The sequence below is a fragment of the Rhipicephalus sanguineus genome, chromosome 11 (assembly GCF_013339695.2).
Source record: "Rhipicephalus sanguineus isolate Rsan-2018 chromosome 11, BIME_Rsan_1.4, whole genome shotgun sequence".
Lineage (NCBI taxonomy): Eukaryota > Metazoa > Arthropoda > Arachnida > Ixodida > Ixodidae > Rhipicephalus > Rhipicephalus sanguineus.
This window is the reverse complement of record NC_051186.1, coordinates 22,786,070-22,806,690: the sequence shown is the minus strand read 5'-3', so window position 1 is coordinate 22,806,690 and position 20,621 is coordinate 22,786,070. Positions and strand designations below refer to the sequence as shown.

At 49.5% G+C, this 20,621-nt stretch overlaps 1 protein-coding gene across 3 annotated transcripts in view; it reads right to left on the bottom strand.

The window, feature by feature from the left end:
• Positions 1 to 212: 212 nt before the first annotated feature.
• The window catches only part of LOC119375661 (uncharacterized), a 315,585-nt gene continuing 295,176 nt past the window's right edge, over positions 213 to 20,621 (bottom strand). Inside the window, exon 6 of one of the 3 annotated variants that reach the window (XM_049420275.1) lies at positions 213 to 3,536. In XM_049420275.1, the coding sequence (XP_049276232.1) occupies positions 3,474 to 3,536 (63 nt within the window). In that variant the 3' untranslated portion in view covers positions 213 to 3,473. The remainder of the gene's footprint in view (positions 3,537 to 20,621) is intronic. The other 2 variants (XM_049420276.1, XM_037645895.2) reach the window with 2 other exon arrangements.

The window sequence follows — 20,621 nt, the reverse complement described above, 5'->3', positions numbered from 1 at the left end:
TACCCTCGCTGACCATTGTCATGAGTGCGGTTGCTCCCCCTAGTTTGAGGTCACAATGATCTAACACATAACAAACAGCAGGTCGCCAGAGAAATTGTTGAAACTTTACATATTAGAAGGAAAAGACAGTCGTGTGTCAGAAGGCCGTCGATCACGTGGAGTGACATTGAATTTCATTATCTCACTAACACTTGTAAAAAACGATTGTATCAAAAGTGCGACTTGTCCAGTTCTCTTCTGTATTTTTATTTTTTCGATGTTTTTGCCCACATAGTTGTGATGATTCTAGATATTTATATTTTCTTTTCCAATAAAATTTCACTTGAGTCAGCAGTAGTACTGTTTGCTTCTACTCTTTCGTCTGTCGTTCCCAGTGCGCGCTGCACTTTACGCGTGATGAAGATATACCAATTCTCTCAAGTTTCTATATTATTGATATTGATATCTTCAAGCCTCCTTAGGGCCCCTTCGTTGTGACTGGACTGCGTGCTTCTTTAGTAGAGGAAAAAGGGATAGCGTAACATGCTGTTTACATCATGAACTCGCCATGCCAGTAGCAGGCCGATGTTCATACCACATGTATCACGCTTCTCTTGCGCACGTAAGAGTGGCCGCATGCACATGCACCTATTTTCTTTCAGATTCAATTCCCACCGTCATGTTCCTTTTAAGCAGGTCTGTAACAACATCGCTGACCAGACCAGGTGTCTGATCTTCTCGTATGCGAAAACGGAAAGAAATATCCATATTGTGTAGCAACAACAGCCCAAAGACACACGTACTTTAGGCGTATAGATGTGAGGCCCTCAGCAGTTACTGTTGTTGACACTTGAGCACAACTTTATTTGAAAGCATATCTTTGATATGCGTTAAGGGGACAAGACGAAATTTGGCCAAACAACTGTGTTGCCAAGACGGCCTTAAACGCTTCAAGACATACCCAGACTTCTTCCTGATTTTGACAGAAATGAAACAAGATGGTATGACTTAATGCTAGACGTATTCAGTCCCACACACGGCCCCTTGAACATCACTGCGCAGATGCTAATAAACGTTGGCGCATTACTAATTGCAAACCATGTGGCGCATTTTTCCTTAAGCCAATGCTCTAACCAGTGGTAAAGGCACAATTGATATTGTTTTCTAATTTCGCAACAACGCTCTGTTATGTATGCAAGTAAATATTTATGTATATTTTGTGCTATCTGCAATTTTAAAAATGCCCAAGCCTCTCCCATTGAACAAGCTTCGATTTCGCCAGTTTCTCTACACTAGCGTGCGACTCTACTTATGACTACTTATTTCGCCACCTCTGCTTACAGGCTCTTTTTTTCGGCGATGTACGTACACTTTTATCTGCATGACGCGGCGAAAGATCCGAACTAAGTACATTTCGTGCAAATGTCGTTAGAGAGCTTTTACGAATGGATGACGACTGCCATATCCAAAGAGCTGAAGTTTCCATGAGTTGTTACTCATGTAACAACAATAAAAACTCTAAAGTAACTCCTGACCACTCTTCAGTAACGCACACGACAAAAGAACTCAACAAAAGACCAGCACCATGCGAATTAACATCTGGGTTTTACTCGCATGTTCAACATGTGTTGCTCAATTGAAAACCACATCGCCTCACCTCCCACCGCAAGAGGCATATCAGTCGTTGACAAAATTTAGGTCTGGCCCATTTAGTGGTCGTTTATCACATAGCAATGATTTACACTTCATTATCACGTAACTTTCAGAACTCGCCTGAAAGGAGACATCGAAACCACAGTGAGTGATTCGAACCACTGCAGCACACTTGTGACCGAACTTTGGGGCTTCTTAGCTTAAAGCTTTATTTTGGGATTAGTGACAATGACCACGTTGTGGTTACCTAGTGGCATCACAACATTTCGGTTGCACCACCCACTTGATACTTCTCGGATCGTCGAATAACGGACGCGCCTCGTGTGATGGTGGTTTACAATACATTTGTCGTACTTGAACCCTTTTGTCTTTTAAAGCGCATTTAACAGACGTCTGTAAGAATTTTCTTTAGAGACATTGTGTGTACATGTGTGCCTAGCTACGAAAGATACTATGGAAGGCTCAACGACATTTCTTGAAAGGTTACGACCAGCAGAAATTCCTGCGCGATCTCTCACCACACACTGTAAGCGAAGTTACGTTCGCCTCATCGAGGCGACAGTTGAACAACCAGCAGTCCGCTGGGCTCAGCACTTGTAAACATTTGCGTACTACACTTGCGAAGTGTCATGCTGAGTTGGCGCGCTAACGAAGACAGTAAGCTCTAAACAAACGCTGAGCCCTTCGTGTTGGCTTTAGAGGTGATATAGTTATATAGGTATGCTGAGATATATGTATACGTGACTGGCTACCTCGCAAATATAAAATCGTGAACACTGATAATGATCCCTGTGCGGAAGACAAAAGAAATTGGGGTGGTGCTCCAGAATAGCATGAAAAGGAGCAGATGGAAAAGAGGGGAAAGCCAGCGATTTAGATCACCTGGGGTCAGGCATGACCATAATGCGCAGGGCGTTTTGTTTCAACTTAGTCACACTTGTAAGCATGACCTGCGCATTACACAAATTATTCTCATAATTTAAGCTCAGCAATGACTTGAGCGTAATCGTTCCAAAAACGGCAATATCTGTAGTAGGGACGTTGTTGGCTGCGCGTTGGTTCACGTTCATTGGCAAATGATATTAACCTTCATGTAATCCTCAAAGCAAGAGTTCTCCCACACTCATTCGCTGAGGACACTGCACATCGTGTACTGACTGAAGCAGCTTCTCTTGACCACGTGCACACCAATGAACAAAAACCCTACGAGGTTTGAACACCAAACCCTTGAACTTGTGAGTTCAGCTGGTTGTTTTTTCTTGCTTCCGAAGTGGTGTCGGCACTTAGAACCTAAAATCGAATCTCAAGCACCCATGGTTGTTATTCCTGACAGCGTCACGTGTGTTCGCGATGAGGAACGTCGTGGGTTCGATCTCTACGGTTTCTTCGTGTATGAGCCGTTGCGTGGTGCAAACGGAACTCGCCATGTTAGTAGCTGTCACCGGTGACGTTGTAGGTTGCGGTAACGTAGGAGTAGGTGCCGGTTCTTGGCGGATCCAGACGCGATGGAAGCGTCCCCTCGCGGACGCTGTTGAAAAAGTGGCTGTAGAGCGAGAGTTGTTCGAAAATGCCGGGACAAGTTCTACAGGCTCTGGTGATGGCGACGGTGGTGGAGGTGATGTTGGCGTTGGCGTTGGGGGTGGCGGCAGGGAAGACGGGTCAGTTATTTCCTTGCCCATCGTTTCGCCAATTCCAGGCAGTTGAACCAACTGCTGAAAGCTAGGCGTAGCGGCCACAACCAGAGGACGCAGGATACGGCGAGTGCAGTGCTGCTGTTGTGCAGCAAGATCCCGAGCTGCTGGTCAGCGATAGGCACGCCTCCATGCCTCGTGGTGTGAACGTCATCTTTTCGACGACTGCTGGGACAGGTACCGCATCACCTCCTCGTAGCTGGGAGGCAAGTCCTACGAGATAAAACAGGGTACTAAGTTTCAGTACTCAGCTTTCAATTTATGTGGCTAAAAAGTGCGCTCCCTCGACATCTTAACGAGCTGTGCTGCATTTGAGCTAGTTGGTGCTGTTACATACTAAGCGCCTTGTCTCTCTCAGTGTCTTTACCGTCCGTGTATTTTACGCTTCACCAGCATAGGGAAGTAGACAAAGCGATGAATTCGTGCACGAGCCGGCTAGCAAGTGATCTTGATGGCTGGACTCTGTCAGAGCCGCAATTTCCCAGTACTGCAGATTTATATACGTGAAACGACGTATCATTCGTGACTATGAGTAATCCACAGTTGTGAGAAAGAGAGTAGCTTCAGTGAGCAGAAAAACGAACTGGAAGGGCAGAGGTGTATTGTTTTTGGCCTGATACACATGTGCGCGTTCACTTGAAAAAGAGGACAGTCCGACGAAGGGGGACAAATCTGACAGGTCACTACACGGTAAAATGGGCACAACGCTTGTGTGTGGAAAAAGCTCGATATAATTTCTTATATATGTTTGCAGCACAGAGCATTCACGAACCGCAGACGGCGACATATAACGCATCTTCGATTTAAAAACACCTTCTGCTCTAGCTTCGTTTCAGTGTCGTGAAAGTGTAGCCGAGTCGAGTGTCAGTTCGGAACGTTGAAACAATGTCCCTGCACACGCATGCGCGTTTATTCTGAAAATGAACAGAGAATTGACAAGCTGTCTTTGAGCAGCATTTCGAGCTTTTGGCAAGGTAAAAGTGTACACGTAGTGCAGCTTTCATAGGAACCCATGCCTACGGAAAATGGCAGTACATGAGTACTCGGTAATTGCGCTGTAAAGTATTTGGACGGACTGGACACACCCCAACACAGAGCGCAAGTGTTGTGGTGTGTTCAGTCTGTGTAAGTATGTCACAGCGCAACTACCCAAGACCATGTATAAGCAGGCCCTGTAGCACCTACTTCTTTCTGTGTGTCGGCTCGAAGAAAGAGGAGGACGACGAAGTGGTATGCGCGCGACGAGTCGGTGTCCATTAACCGTCTTAAAGCGGCTCATTTAGAAAATCAATCGACAAGCGCAAACACAACCGCAAACCCTTTCGAACCTACGTATCGCCGTCCCAGATTGCGTTTCGCTACAGATACGAGCTTGATTTCTTAGTACCGCTCAGCAGCCTCACGGCTTCCTCACTAAGCGGAGGGCCCTGTAGCGCCTACTTCTTTCTGTGTGTCGGCTCGAAGAAAGAAGAAGAGGACGACGAAGTGGTGTGCGCGCGAAGTGTGCCGTTCTCGCCGATCGCCATGTTATCACCAGTCTGAGTGTAAAGAATACATATTGTCACCAGGCTAACTGATAGATGGTATAACACACAGGGTGAAGAAACAAAACAGGGACGTTTACTCCAGAAAAAGGTCGACACCCAAAAGCGCGCGCACACCGATTAATTTCGTTCTTCTCTTCCCAGGGGCTGGCCAGAACAGTTGCCAGCCTACCTCACGTCAATTCCCCCCCTCTCAAGAGCGACCGTCCCGGTCGACGGGTTCGGGTGTAAGAGTACTACGGAGAAAGGTGGTTGCGTGAAGGAGAAAAAAACAAGGTAACATAGTACAGTATTCGAAGGGGTTGCGAAGTGTCGGTTATCACTCGCGGGCGTGGTACGGCTTCATCCGTACGACGTGGACAACCTCAGCACGTGCACGTCGTCGGCTCAAACTCGGGTCAGAGCTTTGGGGTACCACCTCGTAATTGACATCACTGAGGCAGCGCACAACTTCGTAAGTACCAAAATAGCGTCGTAACAACTTCTCCGAGCCCACGATGTCGGATAGGTGTCCACACCCACCAGGGGCGTAGGCAGAAATTTTTTTCGGGGGGGGGGCACCTCCTTGATCTGTAGTGGGGACGAGCAGGCAGATGTGGTCGAGTGTCATTTTATGCTCTGTATGCTATGGCAAAAAAAAATTTCGGGGGGGGGCACGGGCCCGGTGTGCCCTAACGTGGCTACGCCCCTGACACCCACACGTAGTCACACGGTTGGTAGTGGACGTTCCGTCGGCCCACGTTGTAACGGCGAGCGTCGATATCCTGCTGCGTGCGAATGCTGTTCCGAGCAAGCTGGCGGGCTTCCTCGGCTTTCTGAATGAAGTCGTCAACGCTGTCATTTCTGCTGGTGTCGTGTTCTACTGGGAGCATAGCGTCTAACGGTGTTGTGACGCGACGTCCGTAAACAAGCTCGAATTGCGTAAGCTCGGTGGTCTCTTGCACAGCTGTATTATAAGCAAACGTCACATACGGCAAAATTTCATCCCACGTTTTGTGCTCCACATCCACGTACATAGACAGCATGTCGGCCAGTGTTCTGTTTAACCGCTCAGTCAAACCGTTGGTTTGGGGATGGTAGGCTGTGGTCTTCCGGTGGTGGGTGTGCGTTAGCTTTGCGACCTGGTGCAATAACTCCGCAGTAAACGCTGCACCGCGATCAGTGATGAGAACAGCAGGTGCACCATGACGCAACACGATGTCGTGGACGAAGAAGCTGGCGACTTCGACAGCAGTTTCCCTGGGCACAGCTTTTGTCTCCGCATAGCGAGTTAGATAGTCGGTTGCGACGATTATCCATTTGTTTTCCGAGGATGACGTAGGAAACGGACCGAGAAGGTCCATTCCCACTTGTTGGAACGGCGCTAGAGGCGGATCCAAAGGCTGGAGGAAGCCAGCAGGCTTGACGGGTGGAACTTTACGCCTCTGGCAGTCACGACAGGTCCTGACATAGCGCTGAACTGACGAATATAGCTGTAGCCAGAAGTGTTTTAGGGGCGAAGCTCCTTAAGGCGGCACCCGTTCGTCCCTCGTAGTCGTCGTGGTCGTAGTAGTGAGTAACAAGTCTTACGCTTTGACCTCCAAGGTGGTGCCGGTGGGAGATTTCTCCTGTGCGTTGTTGAACAATAAAAAATTCGCAGCGTGCGCGTTAACTAAAAGCCGAATTCTTCTGTCTCTCATTCCCCATTAGCAGCCATTGGCATGTTCCAGTAGGAAACGTTAGTAGAAGTAGAAGTGTAAGTGTTAGCTAAAAGCCGACTTCTTCTGTCTCTCATTGCCATTAGCAGCCATTGTTTACCTCCAAGGTAGTGCCTGGTGAGATTTCTCCTGTGCGTGATTAAACAATAAAAATTTTGTTCAAAACTCCGTTGATTGATGAAATAAACCAACGAAAGACGCCAGATGTTTTGTAAAAGCAGAACGAAAGAATGCCAGATGTTTTTCTTAAAGTGTAGTAGTAGTAGTTATATGTAGCCACGTCGCCCGATCGTCAACGGGCGAGGTGGACCGGCAACGGCGCGAGGACCCTGCCGTACGAGAGTTAAATCACACTAAAAGACATACTTTGCGGGCGATACACTCTAGTGAGCTTTCAACTTTTCGTCTTAATGTACATGATAAAGAAATTATTTCTACGAAAAACGCAAGGCACACCTTGAGCAATATGTTTGGTTTTGGGACGCTAAATGGAACCATGAGGCGATGCGAAGCCGGAGCACTTGCACGATCGCGTTCCGTTGGGTTTCGTTGGGCATGCTACCGACCTCGCGTCGTGGAATGCGCGTCCTGTCTTCCCTCTAGCCTTGCCTTTAATTCGCACAGGGCGAGCGGGGAATGCGGTCGCCCTTGGCGCTCTTTCGCTCGGGAGCGGACTTCTTCCTTGCATTTCACCGATCACAAGTGATAATGAAGGGACCACGTAAACCAACAGTACAATAAAAGTTTGATGTTTAATATATACACGATGTTTCACACTCTTTATATTATGTACTGGGCGCATTTCACGGAAGAGTTTCACGGTTTACAGATGATTCCCTCCGTAGCTTCGCCCCACTCATCATCATTCACCCCGTGGATATGCTGTGATTTTTTTTTTGGCGTATGCGCGCTAATGTCCTCGCAAAGCCTAAGTGACCGGAAGAGGGGTCGTCGTGGCACGCCTGCAAATCTTCCCCACGCAGTGCCGTCGGAACGACGAGCAGAAAAGTTCCGTGGCTGTTCTCGAAATTTCTCTTGTAGAGAACATTGTTTCGCAGGCAATAAGAGGTCAGTCCTCGTGAGAGCGGGCGTGGGACGACGTCAGCTCCCTGAAGATAGCGGATGATAGGGAGCAGCTCAGTGTCCTCACGTTGATGCTCAGCCATCCGCACCACGTCGACGAAGTCAAGAAACGGCAAATCTTCTTCCATGTCAGATGATGTCAAGGGAATAGGGCCACGCGATAGGCAGTCAGCATCGGCATGCTTATGTCCGGAGCGGTAGACAACAGTAGTCAGCTTGTCTGGGTCTGGTCGAACACCGTCAGGGCTCACCACGTGGCCTAGAAACTTGAGTTCCTGGTAGCCGAAGTAGCAATTTTCAGGCTTGATAGTGAGGTTTGCCTTGCGTATTGCTGTGAGTACGCTTTTTAGCCGTGTGAGGTGTTCGTCGAACGTGCTTGAGAACACAACGACGTCGTCCAGGTATACAAGACACGTCTGCCACTTTAGACCAGCGAGTACAGTGTCCATCATTCTTTGAAATGTGGCGGGAGCGGAACAGACCGAAAGGCAGTACTTTAAATTCGTACAGCCCGTCAGGAGTCACGAACGCGGTTTTCTCACGGTCGCCCTCGTCAACCTCAATTTGCCAGTACCCTGATTGAGGTCTAATGATGTAAAAAACTGAGCATGGCGTGGACGGTCCAAGGCATCAATCCGCGGCAGGGGATAAACATCGCGTTTGGTGACTGTTAAGTCGGCGGTAGTCAACGCAGAAGCGAAGTATGTTGTCTTTTTTCTTTACTAGTACCACGGGCGACGCCCACGGACTTGTCGACGGTTGAATGACGTCATCATTCAACATTTCCTGCATTTGACGCTTAATCGCCTCCCTCTCCTTTCGGGACACGCGGTATGGATGCTGGCGAAGAGGCCGCGCCGACCCCTTCGTAACAATACGGTGTTTGGTCACAGAAGTGCGTTGAACTTTCGATGCTGTGGAGAAGCAACCGGAGAATTCTGTCACAAGGCTTAGCAGGCTCTCCTTTTGCGCATCTGACAAGCCAGCATTAACGTGAATGTGGCTGCCTAGGTTAGCACTAATGGTTGCATCCGATGAACTCAACTCTAACGTTCCGATGTCAGAGAAGTCGGCGATATCGCTGAGAAAGGCGACAGCGGTGCCTTGAGGGACGTGCTGAAATTCGTTACTGAAGTTGGTTAGCAGAAGTTGAGAGCATTTATTCTGTAGCCGAACAAGGCCTCGGGCTATGCAGATGTTCCGTTTGAGCAACAGAGGAATATTTGCCTCGGCGATGCCTTCATAGTTGTCAAAATCGTCGAATACGTCGCAGGTCACCAGGGTCAATACGCTACTCTTCGGCGGTAACGTGACGTTGTCGTCGACAACCCTCAAGGCATTGACATAACTGTCGTCAGTGCTACCCGCTAAGGCGCACGCCATGAAAAACGTTACCTGCGACTCTTGCAAGTTAATCACGGCTCCGTTAGCCTGCAGGAAGTCCATCCCGAGAATTAGGTCCCTCGAGCAATTCGGCAGTATAAGAAAATCTAGATACGTAAACCCACGAATGCTTACTCGTGCTGTGCATCTTCCTGCCGGAGTTAGAATATGGCCTCCTGCCATCCGAATCTGTGACCCAGTCCACTGTGTAGAAACCTTCTTCAGCTTGCAGGCAAGCTCCATGCTCATAACTGAAGTATCTGCCCCAGTATCCATTAGCGCCGTTACTTCGTCGTCCACAGTTACAGTAATGTTGGAGGTTACTACTTTTGGTACCGAATCTGGCTGCATCTGTGTGTCTCTTTTCTGTCGGCGATGTCGTCGTAATGGAGGATCTTCTGTGCAGTCAGCGTCAGCGGCCTCACCTCCGGAGGTCGCTGAACTCAGTTTTCCCGACCTCCAGGACTGGGTGAGCGGCGTCTCGAAGCGCCGCGTGAAAAGGCTGGGCTTGAGGACCTATAACGAGCAGGAGACGATGAACGGGGTTCATGCCATCGATGCTCGACATTGCGACGATTGGAGATGAAGTTCTCGATTTCCAGTGGTCGCTCACCAGGTCGCGGACGAGGGGCATTCGGCGAGAATCCACGGAGACCCACACGGCGGTAAGGGCACGTTCTGTAGATGTGCCCGGCTTCGCCACAATGAAAACAAAGGGGCCGGTGGTCCGGTGTGCGCCAGACATCGCTCTTCCTTGGTCTTGCTTCGGCGATGAACGGCGGGTTGCGAGCACTGAAGCCGACTTCCATTTGCTGAGCGGGGTGCACCGCGCCGGGAGTACTGCACTGTGGAGGACGTCGCACTGCTTCCGCGTAGCTCATCTCGACGCACTGCCGTTGCTGTGGCACCTCGTAGTGTTGGGGAGCGTGGACAGCATGACGTACCTCGGCGCGAACCATCTCCGCAACGGAGAGCTGCCCTACCGTGAAGCAGCCATCTGCATCTTTTGTATCTCCTCCTTGATGACAGTCCTGATGAGCTCTCGCAAGGCGCTGATGTCACTGCCGAGAGTGACCGAAGTGACCTCGCTTGATTGTACGACATCGCGGTTATACTGGCGCGCTGTTGAAGGGCACTCTCCATGGCAGTGGCTTCATCGCGGAACTCCGCAAGTGTCGCAGGCGGGTTTCGAATGAGGCCGGCAAAAATTTCTTCTTTGACACCCCGCATTAGGTGACGAACTTTCTTTGCTTCAGTCATAGAATGGTCCGCACGCCTGAAAAGCCGATCCATGTCCTCTATGTATGTTGTCACCCTTTCGTTTGGGCCTTGAACTCTGGCCTCCGTCGCACACTCAGCTCTCTCCTTCCTGTCTGCTCTGGCAAAGGCGCTGAGGAACTGCCGACGAAACTCATCCCACGACGTTAGCGTTGCCTCGTGATTCTCAAACCACGTTTTTGCGGAATCTTCGAGAACGCAACACACACAGCGTAGCTTACGCTCTTGGGTCCAGTCGTTGATTATGGCAACCCGGTCGAAGTGCTCAAGCCAGTCGTCGGCATCTTCAAAAGCAGCTCCGTGAAATGTCTTCGGCGTCCTGGTTTGGTTGACGACAAGCTGCGCTGGTGCTTGCACGGTAGCGTTGAGAGGTGTTTGATTCATATTTCTCGTGCGTTGAGGTAGCAAACCGTGCTGTTGCTGGAGGCCCTGGAGACGACGACTGGTACGTACGTGCACAGGGGTAAGCTCGGTCGAACTACTCAGCGGGCTTGCGTCTGAGGTACGCTCTGGAGACCGTATCATCTACCGTACCCAGCTCCTCCACCAGAAAATGTCACCAGGCTAACTGATAGATGGTATAACACACAGGATGAAGAAACAAAACAGGGACGTTTATTCCAGAAAAAGGCCAACACCGAAAAGCGCGCGCACACCGATTAACTTCGTTCTTCTCTTCCCAGGGGCTGGCCAGAACAGTTGCCAGCCTACCTCGCGTCAATATTACTATGTAGTGTGACTACGTGTGTCACTCAGTTACCTACACATACATCGAGGAAATCGTGGCCCTCTGCAGTGTTTTATTGCGATAGCAATTATATGGACAGTCTCGGCTGAATTTTGCCGTCGCCGTCACCGCCGTCATGCAGCGTATATGTATAAGTATGTATATATATGTAAACGCCCCAAAGAAAAATAATTCAGAAAAATGCTTCCGAAGCGCGGAATCGAACCAGGGACTTCTTGCTCCGCAGCGAGTGGCGCTAACCACTACGCCACGAAACGCAGATCCTCCACGTAGCTAACGGCGAGCGTTATATACACACCCTTCACCGCTGAACTGACTCAGAGACGGCAGCCGCTTATAGGCGTTTCTTCATTACCAGCGAGATGGCGCTAGGAGCGTGACGGGAGCCCGTAAAAGTCGTCGGCGAGCTCGCTCGCTTCTTATATTTACGTAGGGAGAACCTTGCCCTTCCGCTGTCCGCGCGGTTTTCTCGTGGTGAGGGGAAGAGTGATGTTTCGCGCTTTCACCGTGATGTCCGCGCTCATGTTACGGAGCGTACGAAAGTCACTCGAGCTCAAGGGACGCCTCTAAACGAACAAACAGAAGATGAGCGCGAACTATCAAGTGTCACAGCTCGACACTTGAAGCACGCTAGTTTCCTTCGCTGCTTCGGCCGCCTTTGCAACAGGAGCGCTGTTCAAACTGAGAGTATCCACTGGCGAGCCTCACTTCGTATAGCATTAGTTTCTTGCTATCGCATTCATTGCTTCGCCCTTGCGGCGAAACTGTGACTTTTCTTTAGGGGCGAAGCTCCTTATGCCGTGGGTCTGTCCATCCTCCGTTTGTTTGTAGCGTTGTAATAGCCACCTCTAGCTCGTGAGAAGCGCGCGTTCTGGTATGCAGTAGAAGAAAACGACGTTGACGAGTGAGACTCTCGTGCGTGTTCGCCTGTGTGGCATTCTTTCTTCTTTACTGCGCGCGTTCTGGTATGCAGTAGAAGAAGAAGACGACGACGCTGACGAGGGACACTCTCGTGCGTGTTCGCCTGTGTGGCGTTCTTTCTTCTTTAGTACGTCTCGTGTTTTCAACGACATCCGAAGACAACATTTCAGAAGTAACGCGCCATGAGGCTCCCTCTTGGCACGCTTTCTCTTTAGCTCGGAGTCGCCAGATGGAAGACAAGGCTGCGGAACGGAGGGCACGGAAGGCGGCGGCAGCACGCGCTCGCAGACAGAATCCTGAGGTGAGAGCCCGCGAGCCCGAAGCTGCACGTCGACGCCGCAAAGCAGATTCCGCCGTTCGAGCCCGCGAAGCCGAGGCTTCTCGACAAGCTGCACGGCTGCGGCGAGAAAACCCCGCCGTTCGAGCCCGCGAGGTCGACGCTGCTCGACAAGCTGCACAGCTGCGGCGCGAAGAGCCCGCCGTTCGAGCCCGCGAGGTCGAAGCTGCTCGACAAGCTGCACGGCTGCGGCGCGAAAGACCCCGCCGTTCGAGCCCGCGAGGCTGAAGCTGCACGGCACGGCTGCGGCGCGAATCGGATCTTCAAAATGTGAAGGACCGTGAAGCGACGAGAAAGCGCGCGTACCGGCAGGCAGAGCCCGAGGCTGTGCGAGCACGTGAAGTGGCTGCAAAACGCATCAGGCGGGCTCTGCCCGAAGGCGCCGACGCGCGCTTCCAGCGGGACTTCCTTGAGAACAGTTTCGGCCATAGTTGCGCTGTGTGCAGCAGATTGTGGTTCTCAATCAATCTAGTAACAATATCTTCCATCAAGAAGGACCACGCTCGCGCCAATGCCATCGCCGTGCTGCAGCGCGAGTTCGCTTCGCCCCACTCATCATCATTCACCACGTGGATGATGATTCCACACCACGCATATCCACACCACGTGGTGTGGATATGCTGTGATTTTTTTTTTCAGATTCTGACGAAGCTACCATGATGACTCCATTACCAGAAGCATCCTTTGACGTCAACCCAAGTCTTCCCGCATGCCAACAGCAACAGCTCCGATGCCTTCTGCAGCAATACAAGGAATGTTTCTCGTCGTCATCAAGGGTTCGACAAACACCCCTTGCTAAGCACCGTATCATAACGGAAGAAAATCCTCAACCACTGAGTCAGAGTCCCTACCGGGTTTCGACGCGAGAACGAGAAGCTATAAAGCAACAAGTCGAAGAAATGCTGCAGGATGACATCACACAGCCATAGAAGAGTCCGTGGGCATCACCAGTAGTCTTGGTGAAGAAGGATTGAACCTTGCGTTTCTGTGTCGATTTCCGTCGCCTGAACAAGATCACGAAGAAGGACGTATATACCCTCCCACGGATAGACGACGCCTTCGATTGACTTTGTAACGCAAAGTACTTTTTTTCGATGGACCTCAAGACGGGCTATTGGCAAATTAAAGTCGACGAGAGAGATCGCGAGGAGACAGCCTTTATAACACCGGATGGCTCAAACAGGCCGTCATTTGGCAAGGTCATGCCATTTGGTCTTTGCTCGGCGCCTGCGACGTTCCAGCGCGCTATGGACACAGTGCTGGCTGGATTTAACTGGCAGACTCTGCTCCCAATTTTCACGAATACCTCCGACGCCTTGGAACAGCGCTTGAGGCAGTCAGGTCCTCTGGCGTAACACTCAAACAGGAAAAGTGCCGATTCGCGCACGAAGTGCTTCTCTTCCTACGACACGTCATCAGCAACTCTGGAGTCCGCCCTGACCCGCAGAAGACAGCCGCCACCGCTACATTCCCGCCACCTGCCGACAAAAAGGCTGTGCGTCGATTCCTCAGCCTGTGTGCCTATTACAGGCGGTTTGTCCAAAACTTCGCTCGCATGGCCGAGCCACTCACTAGTGATCAAGACTGACGTCGAGTTTAAGTGGGAACCTGCGCAAATCAAAGCATTTCAAGAGCTGAAACGACGCCTACAAACGCCTCCGATACTTGCTCATTTCGACGCAAATCCGCACCGACGGAAATCTACACCCACGCAAGCAGCGTAGGACTCGGCGCCGCTCTTGTGCAGAGGACTGACGGACTGGAAAGGGTTATCAGCTACTCTAGCCGGTCGTTATCCAAGGCGAAAGCCAACTATTCCACAACAGAAAAGGAGAGCCTTGCTAGAGTGACCTAGAATAGGGGGAGTGTCCAAAGCGCCGGCTCCCGCGTGGGCCTTTTGCCGTGAACTCCCGCGCCGCGCCGCTGCTGCGCCGGACCCGTGGGCTTTCCGCGCTCGGGTAGCGCGCGGAAAGCGAGGGGCGTCTGCTACGCGCTGTAGTTTTTTGCGTCGCGTTTCCACACAGGGCACTTGAAGTCTACTTAACTTTAGTAATGCGGTGCGGAATGAAGCTTATCTATCTTTAAGCGTTGTGTTAGTGCTGGGGCAACAACAGAATGCAAAAAAATCACAGCATATCCACGGAGTGAATGATGATGAGTGGGCGAAGCTGCGGAGGTTCATCGGTAAACCGTGAATCTTCCGTGAATTCTGCCCAGTACATCATCACCGACGTGAGATCGGGCGCGTTTATACTAAAGGTTCGATGAGAGTTATGACGACTTGCAGCTCACTTTAATTTTACATGTACGCTGTGAATTTTCATTGTTTAGAAAACCATTGCTTTAGAAAACATCTGGCGTCTTTCGTTAAGCAGCTGGCGTCTTTTCGTTTTGCTTTAGAAACATCTGGCGTTCTTTCGTTTTGCTTTTAGAAAACATCTGGCGTCTTTCGTTGGTTTATTTCATCAATCAACGGCGTTTTGAACAAATTTTTTATTGTTTAATCACGCACAGGAGAAATCTCACCAGGCACTACAGTGGAGGTAAACAATGGCTGCTAATGGAAATGAGAGACAGAAGAAGTCGGCTTTTAGCTAACACTTACACTTCTACTTCTACTAACGTTTCCTGCTGGAACATGCCAATGGCTGCTAATGGGGAATGAGAGACAGAAGAATTCGGCTTTTAGTTAACGCGCACGCTGCGAATTTTTTATTGTTCAACAACGCACAGGAGAAATCTCCCACCGGCACCACCTTGGAGGTCAAGATCTGGTACTAGCGTTACGACTGGTTACGCACTACGACTACGAGGGACGAACGGGTGCCGCTTTAAGGAGCTTCGCCCCTAAAAATCATGTGTAAAGCGGCATCAGCGTGGCCTATAGTTCCGGTCACAGGGTTCGAGAACGTTGGTGCGTGTGTAAAAATGCGCAAAACGGACACGCACAAGCAAAGAACGAAAAAAAAAACCCTATTCGCACAGGTAATCGGGCAATAGCATCACGCATGCACGAATTAAGAGTAATAAAAAAAAGTAAACTGCACGCGCAGTCAGATGAAATACTTGCGCGCAGTGCCTTCACGGGCTTTTTACTCATAGTCGCCACTGGTTTGCTAGCCATGTGCACATCGCTTTATTTGACAATTCATTAGCCTCCACAAGCTCTTTATTATGTACGGAGCACACCGGGAAGACGCAAGGGAAACAAAAAAAAAGATAAAAAAGAGTAGAGACGGCCATACGACCGCAATGCTGTTGGCTTTTGTTTCTGAGGTAGCGTACAACAAGGCTCACCGTGCGCAAACATTTGAAAGAAAAGCAATGCCAGGTAAACTAATCTTATTCCACAAGTTTTTGCATAAAAGGCGTAATATAGAAAATGCTTTACAAATATCCAGATATCATGAAACAAAGTTGCAAATGCCCCCACTCTTGCTGTACAAGCTGCCTGAACGAAAATACGGTATATATATATATTATCGCATGTTGCATTGGATCGCTGAACATCAGTATGAAACGTTCGCGGGAGATGCGTGCATTGCTTCAAGCCTTCACCATACGAAATGAAAACAGTTTCAAACAACTCATTCTCAACTTCAGATGTTTTCACGGTTCTCGGAGGTTAGCGTTCGCCCGGTTCAGAGACTTTACGAAAAGATGGGGACGAGTAGTTACATAAAATACAATTGTTTCTGCGGCAGTTGAGTGCGCGCCAAAGGGCACCCGACCGCAATTTCCCGCTTTCTCCTGATGACCTCAATATAGCGTCCACCACAATTTCGTGCTGAAGCTCCGGAGTACTTAAATAGCGAGTCTGCTCATCTCTTGAATAAATATAAAGAGATGACCAGACGGGTAAAGCAAGCCTCTTTTGTCCCGCAGACGCGTGCAATCAGCTGCTCTAACTGAGAATCACGTTTGTTTTCGGGCGATCGCTCGTAACATGAAGTGAGGCATACACGATGTTGCACTGTTATCGTGTCATTTTCTTTGGTTTGTCTTTTTTTTAACGCTAAAGCCTTAGATGCCTCATCAAACACGAAAATTGACCGTCGGCGTCCCACGTAGCCAACACGAGTGATGCACAAAATCATCACGCGATGACGTCGACAAAACTTGTGACGTCACTATGACGTCATTCAACGTGACGTCATATGATGACGCCATCACATGACAATGTCGCTTTCCATTGCCTCCGTGATCAGCCCTCGATGTAGGCAATGTAAAAGCAGGTGAGGTGCAGAAAACTTGCAATGACTTCGATCCTGTGGGCAGTCCGAAACCACGTTATGTGCAGAAAGCTTTCGGAGAGGGGCGAGGGAGGATCAATGCATCGACTGACGAAAAAGATGGCTTTCGTTTTCGAGTCATCTCCGGCGAATGCATAAGGGACCATGTTTTTTTTCATGTAATTTTTTCGCATTCATTTTACCTAAGCGGTCAGTTCTTCAATATGTATGGTTAAGACTAACATGTTGACATCGATATTGGTGACCACCACGTTTTTTTATAACCTGACGAAATCACATCGTCAGACCACACATCGTCAGAATTATTTCTGGCTGAAAGCGGGTTTGCGCGCCATACGCCATATTATTATTGTAAGTCGTTACGCAAATGGCAAGCATGTCGAGTTAGTGATGCCATGACCTATCGGTCGTGTTGAGCACACGTACATTCGTGCCCGTCTGTGCCAATTTTCCTGCATACCAATTAAGTGAACGAGACGCGAGTTAGGCGAGTAACTTTTTACTTTGGTACCGCAGCCACGCCGACTGACACATTCGGCTTCGCATGAAATGGCTTGAAGCAGCAGAGCGCCGGAGGCAGCCTTGTAAAACAAATCGAGTGCACGAAATAAAAGATAGGACATGAAGGGTGCAAACGCGTTAGCATGCATGAGCTAGTTACTACGTGCATATGTGCTACGTTCTCCTGGTTATCTCCAGTTTATTCTCTCCTGCAGCAAGTTTACGTTCGTCATTCCACACGAAAGTAAGCTAAGCGCCTTTTCTCACAACTAAAGTGCGCGCAGGATGCGTTCCTCAAACAGCCGCGGAAGTGTTGACCAATGCGCTGACAAACCAGCTGCAAAGATATATACAAAAACCCCGTTTCACAACACACAAACACGTTCTCTGTGTGATGAGTCGCTGCAGTATTATGTTGCAGTGACGCAGTATTAAATGTTGCCCAAATTTCCACAATTTTAGCTAATAGCGGCCAAAATATCACGCGCGTAGCAGACGCTCGCCGCTTTGACGCGGCTTCCGCCGCGGAGAAAGCCCACGGGTCCGGCACGGCAGCGCCGCGGCGCGGAAGTTCACCGCAAAAGGCCCTTGCTCCTCCCATGTATTCGCGCGGCGCTTTGGACACTCCCCCTATTCTAGGTCACTCTAGCCTTGCTATCATTTGGGCTACGTCAAAGTTCCGCCCCTACTTCCACGGCAGGCCCTTCAAAGTTGTGAGCGACCACCACGCCTTGTGTTGGCTAGCTAACTTGAAATACCCTTCAGGACCCCTCGCACGATGGCGTCTGAGACTTAAAGGGACACTAAAGGCAAATAACAATTTATGTCAGAGTGAAAGCCCAATGCAGTGATGCTACCGAGGACTTCTGATTTGGAGCAATTTTTGGAGCAGCAAAATTTCCGTTTTGGAGCACTTTGGAGCAGGAAAAGTTTTCATCTTGGAGCACTTTGGAGGAGATAATTTTGCATCTGGGAGCACTCTGGAGCAGCAAATTTTACATCCTGGAGTGCACTACAGAAGCATATTGCGTTAACATTCAAGCACCTGAAAATTATTATGGGGCTCTTATGAAGGCTAGAAATATTTGGATTCATTGCAATTCTCACGGAAAAAAATCATCTCAGGAGAACTCCATACTTCACTCGCTAATGAAAAAAAAATTGAGAGAGAGAGAGAAATAGATTAAAAGGAAGAGGCAGGGAGGTTAACCTGGTGCGAGTGACCGGTTTGCTACCCCTGCACAGGGGTGGGGATATAGGGCTCGGAAAGAGGACAGAGAGAGAGGGAGATAAAATAAAAACAAAGAAAAAAATGCACACATGCACACACACGCAGGACGTCCTATCAGAGCCGTTCCGATAGACCGGTTGAACGCAGAAAGCGCATTAGCGCCTGCACAGCCTTCTTCTGTGACGTTAAGTCCTGTCGGTGGCGCAGGATTCTTTCTTCCGAAAGAGTTCGGTCGTCCAGTTTATCAAGCGCGTTGCAAAGCGACTGACTTTGCGAACAGTACTGTGGACAGTCGCACAGAATATGCTCAATCGTTTCATCACTTCCGCAGTGGCCACAAGCTGCGGTGTCGGCCATTCCTATGCGGAACGCGTACGCGTAGGTAAATGCGAAACCCAACCATAACCTGCAAAATAAGGACTCATGCAGTTGAGTGTTCTGGATTAACCTCTTCGGCGACTATTTTCGACACTAGCAAATAAACAGAATACCGGATAAATAAAATTGCAATTTATGAAATAAAACTCTAAATACATCTATGTGGTTATCAGCAGACGTGGTAGACAAACTCGATGATGCACAGCAGTGCCTCAATGCCAAAGAGCCACACTATCCCTAATGCATTCCCCTAAGAAAACTCCAAGGCGAAAGCCAGGTTCTTTTTCTCCTCGATCGACGGGTTGATTCTCCTCCTCCCTCTCTGCAAGCTTTCCGCACCTCACATGGTTTTGCACTACCTCCTTGATCGGTGCACCGATCACGGAAGCAGTGTAAAGCGATGATGTCATGTGATTACATCATCACGTGACATCACGATATATGACGCCATGTTGGCGTCACAAGTTTTGACGATGTATGACGTGATGATGACGACATCACATGATTATTTTTTACATCAATCGAATGCCGCCGACGGTCAATTTTCGTGTTTGATAAAGCATCTAAGGCTTTCGCATTATTACTGCGTATTGAAAGTTAACAGCCTGGCCGTTAACAACCTGGTCTTACATACCAAACTGTCCTCCACCATGTCACCTTTGTGCCATGCGCGAAACGGCTTCGCTTATCATCCACTTCACAGCTCCTCAATTTTTTTTAAATTTTTATTGTGATAGCAATTATATGGACACTCTAGGCGGATTTTTACCGTCGCCGTTGCCGTAATTTTCCGTATAAAGACCAAATTAATAACATCACCACGCGCATTCTAGCTGCGGGTAAAAGCTCGCGAGCGCTGGCGACGAACGCGGCTAAAGCGGAGATTAAACTTTAGAAACAGCGCTAAAAGACGGGACGAACGAGGAAAGGACACAAACAACGGCGCTGACAATCAGCGCCGTTGTTTGTGTCCTTTCCTCGTTCGTCCCGTCTTTTAGCGCTGTTTCTACAGTTAATCATGAACCAACCAGCCCAAATGCGTACCTTATCGGAGATTAAACTAACCGGCCGTCTGTCTCCGTCGCACGGACAGCGTATGAGATAACATCTTCCGCGTGCGGGCCTGCCGTCGATTGCTCATCAAAGATAGAGGAAACGCCCCGCCCGTCTTTCGTAAGGAGCATGAAGGGAAGCCAGGGGAGCGGAGAGGGGGGGGGGGACAACCGCATCGTTCGAAAGGCACTGTCGCTTGCGCGCGCGCTATCTCGAGGCATCACGAGACGGCTCGTAAGCTTGCTGTGCTCTCAACGCTTACTTCGCGTTTAGAGAACTCGCAGCACGAAAACGCTTCGGTTCCTGGAGCGGCCATATCCCGTTAAACCAGCGTTTTGTTGAGTTACGCGAGATCGGATCCAAAAGAGTTAGCTGCTAGCCTTACTTCGTTTAGCAATACAATTTGTTAATATCGCATTCATGGCTTCGCCCTGAAGCGAAACTGTGAGTATTTTTAACCGTCAGCTATTGACCCTCGAACGCGAGGGGCGGACGTGTAACATGGCGCAGCCGCTTCACTGTAGGCCGTCAGCGACGGGCCCGCTACAGCTGCGCATTAGCGGCTGCTCCGACCAGGATATATGCTTTTATTAATCAGATGACATTTTTAAAAAAGCAAGCAAAAAATTCGAATTGGAACCATGGCTCGTGAGCTCAAAAGGGCAGGGCCTTTTAGGGGGTATTTACCGCAGAGTGATTACAAACTCGGATGTGCTGGTGGAAGGAACTATGAAAAAGCTCTTCTGGATGAAGATCCATGGATAAAGTATATCTGAGGAAAAGTGTCAACGCGTTCCCACCGTTCGCGTGCTCTTCCATAAACGCGAAGCAAGGAAAATCCGATATTGTTCCATATCTACTGCTAGCGATCCCAGATTTCATTCCGCGATG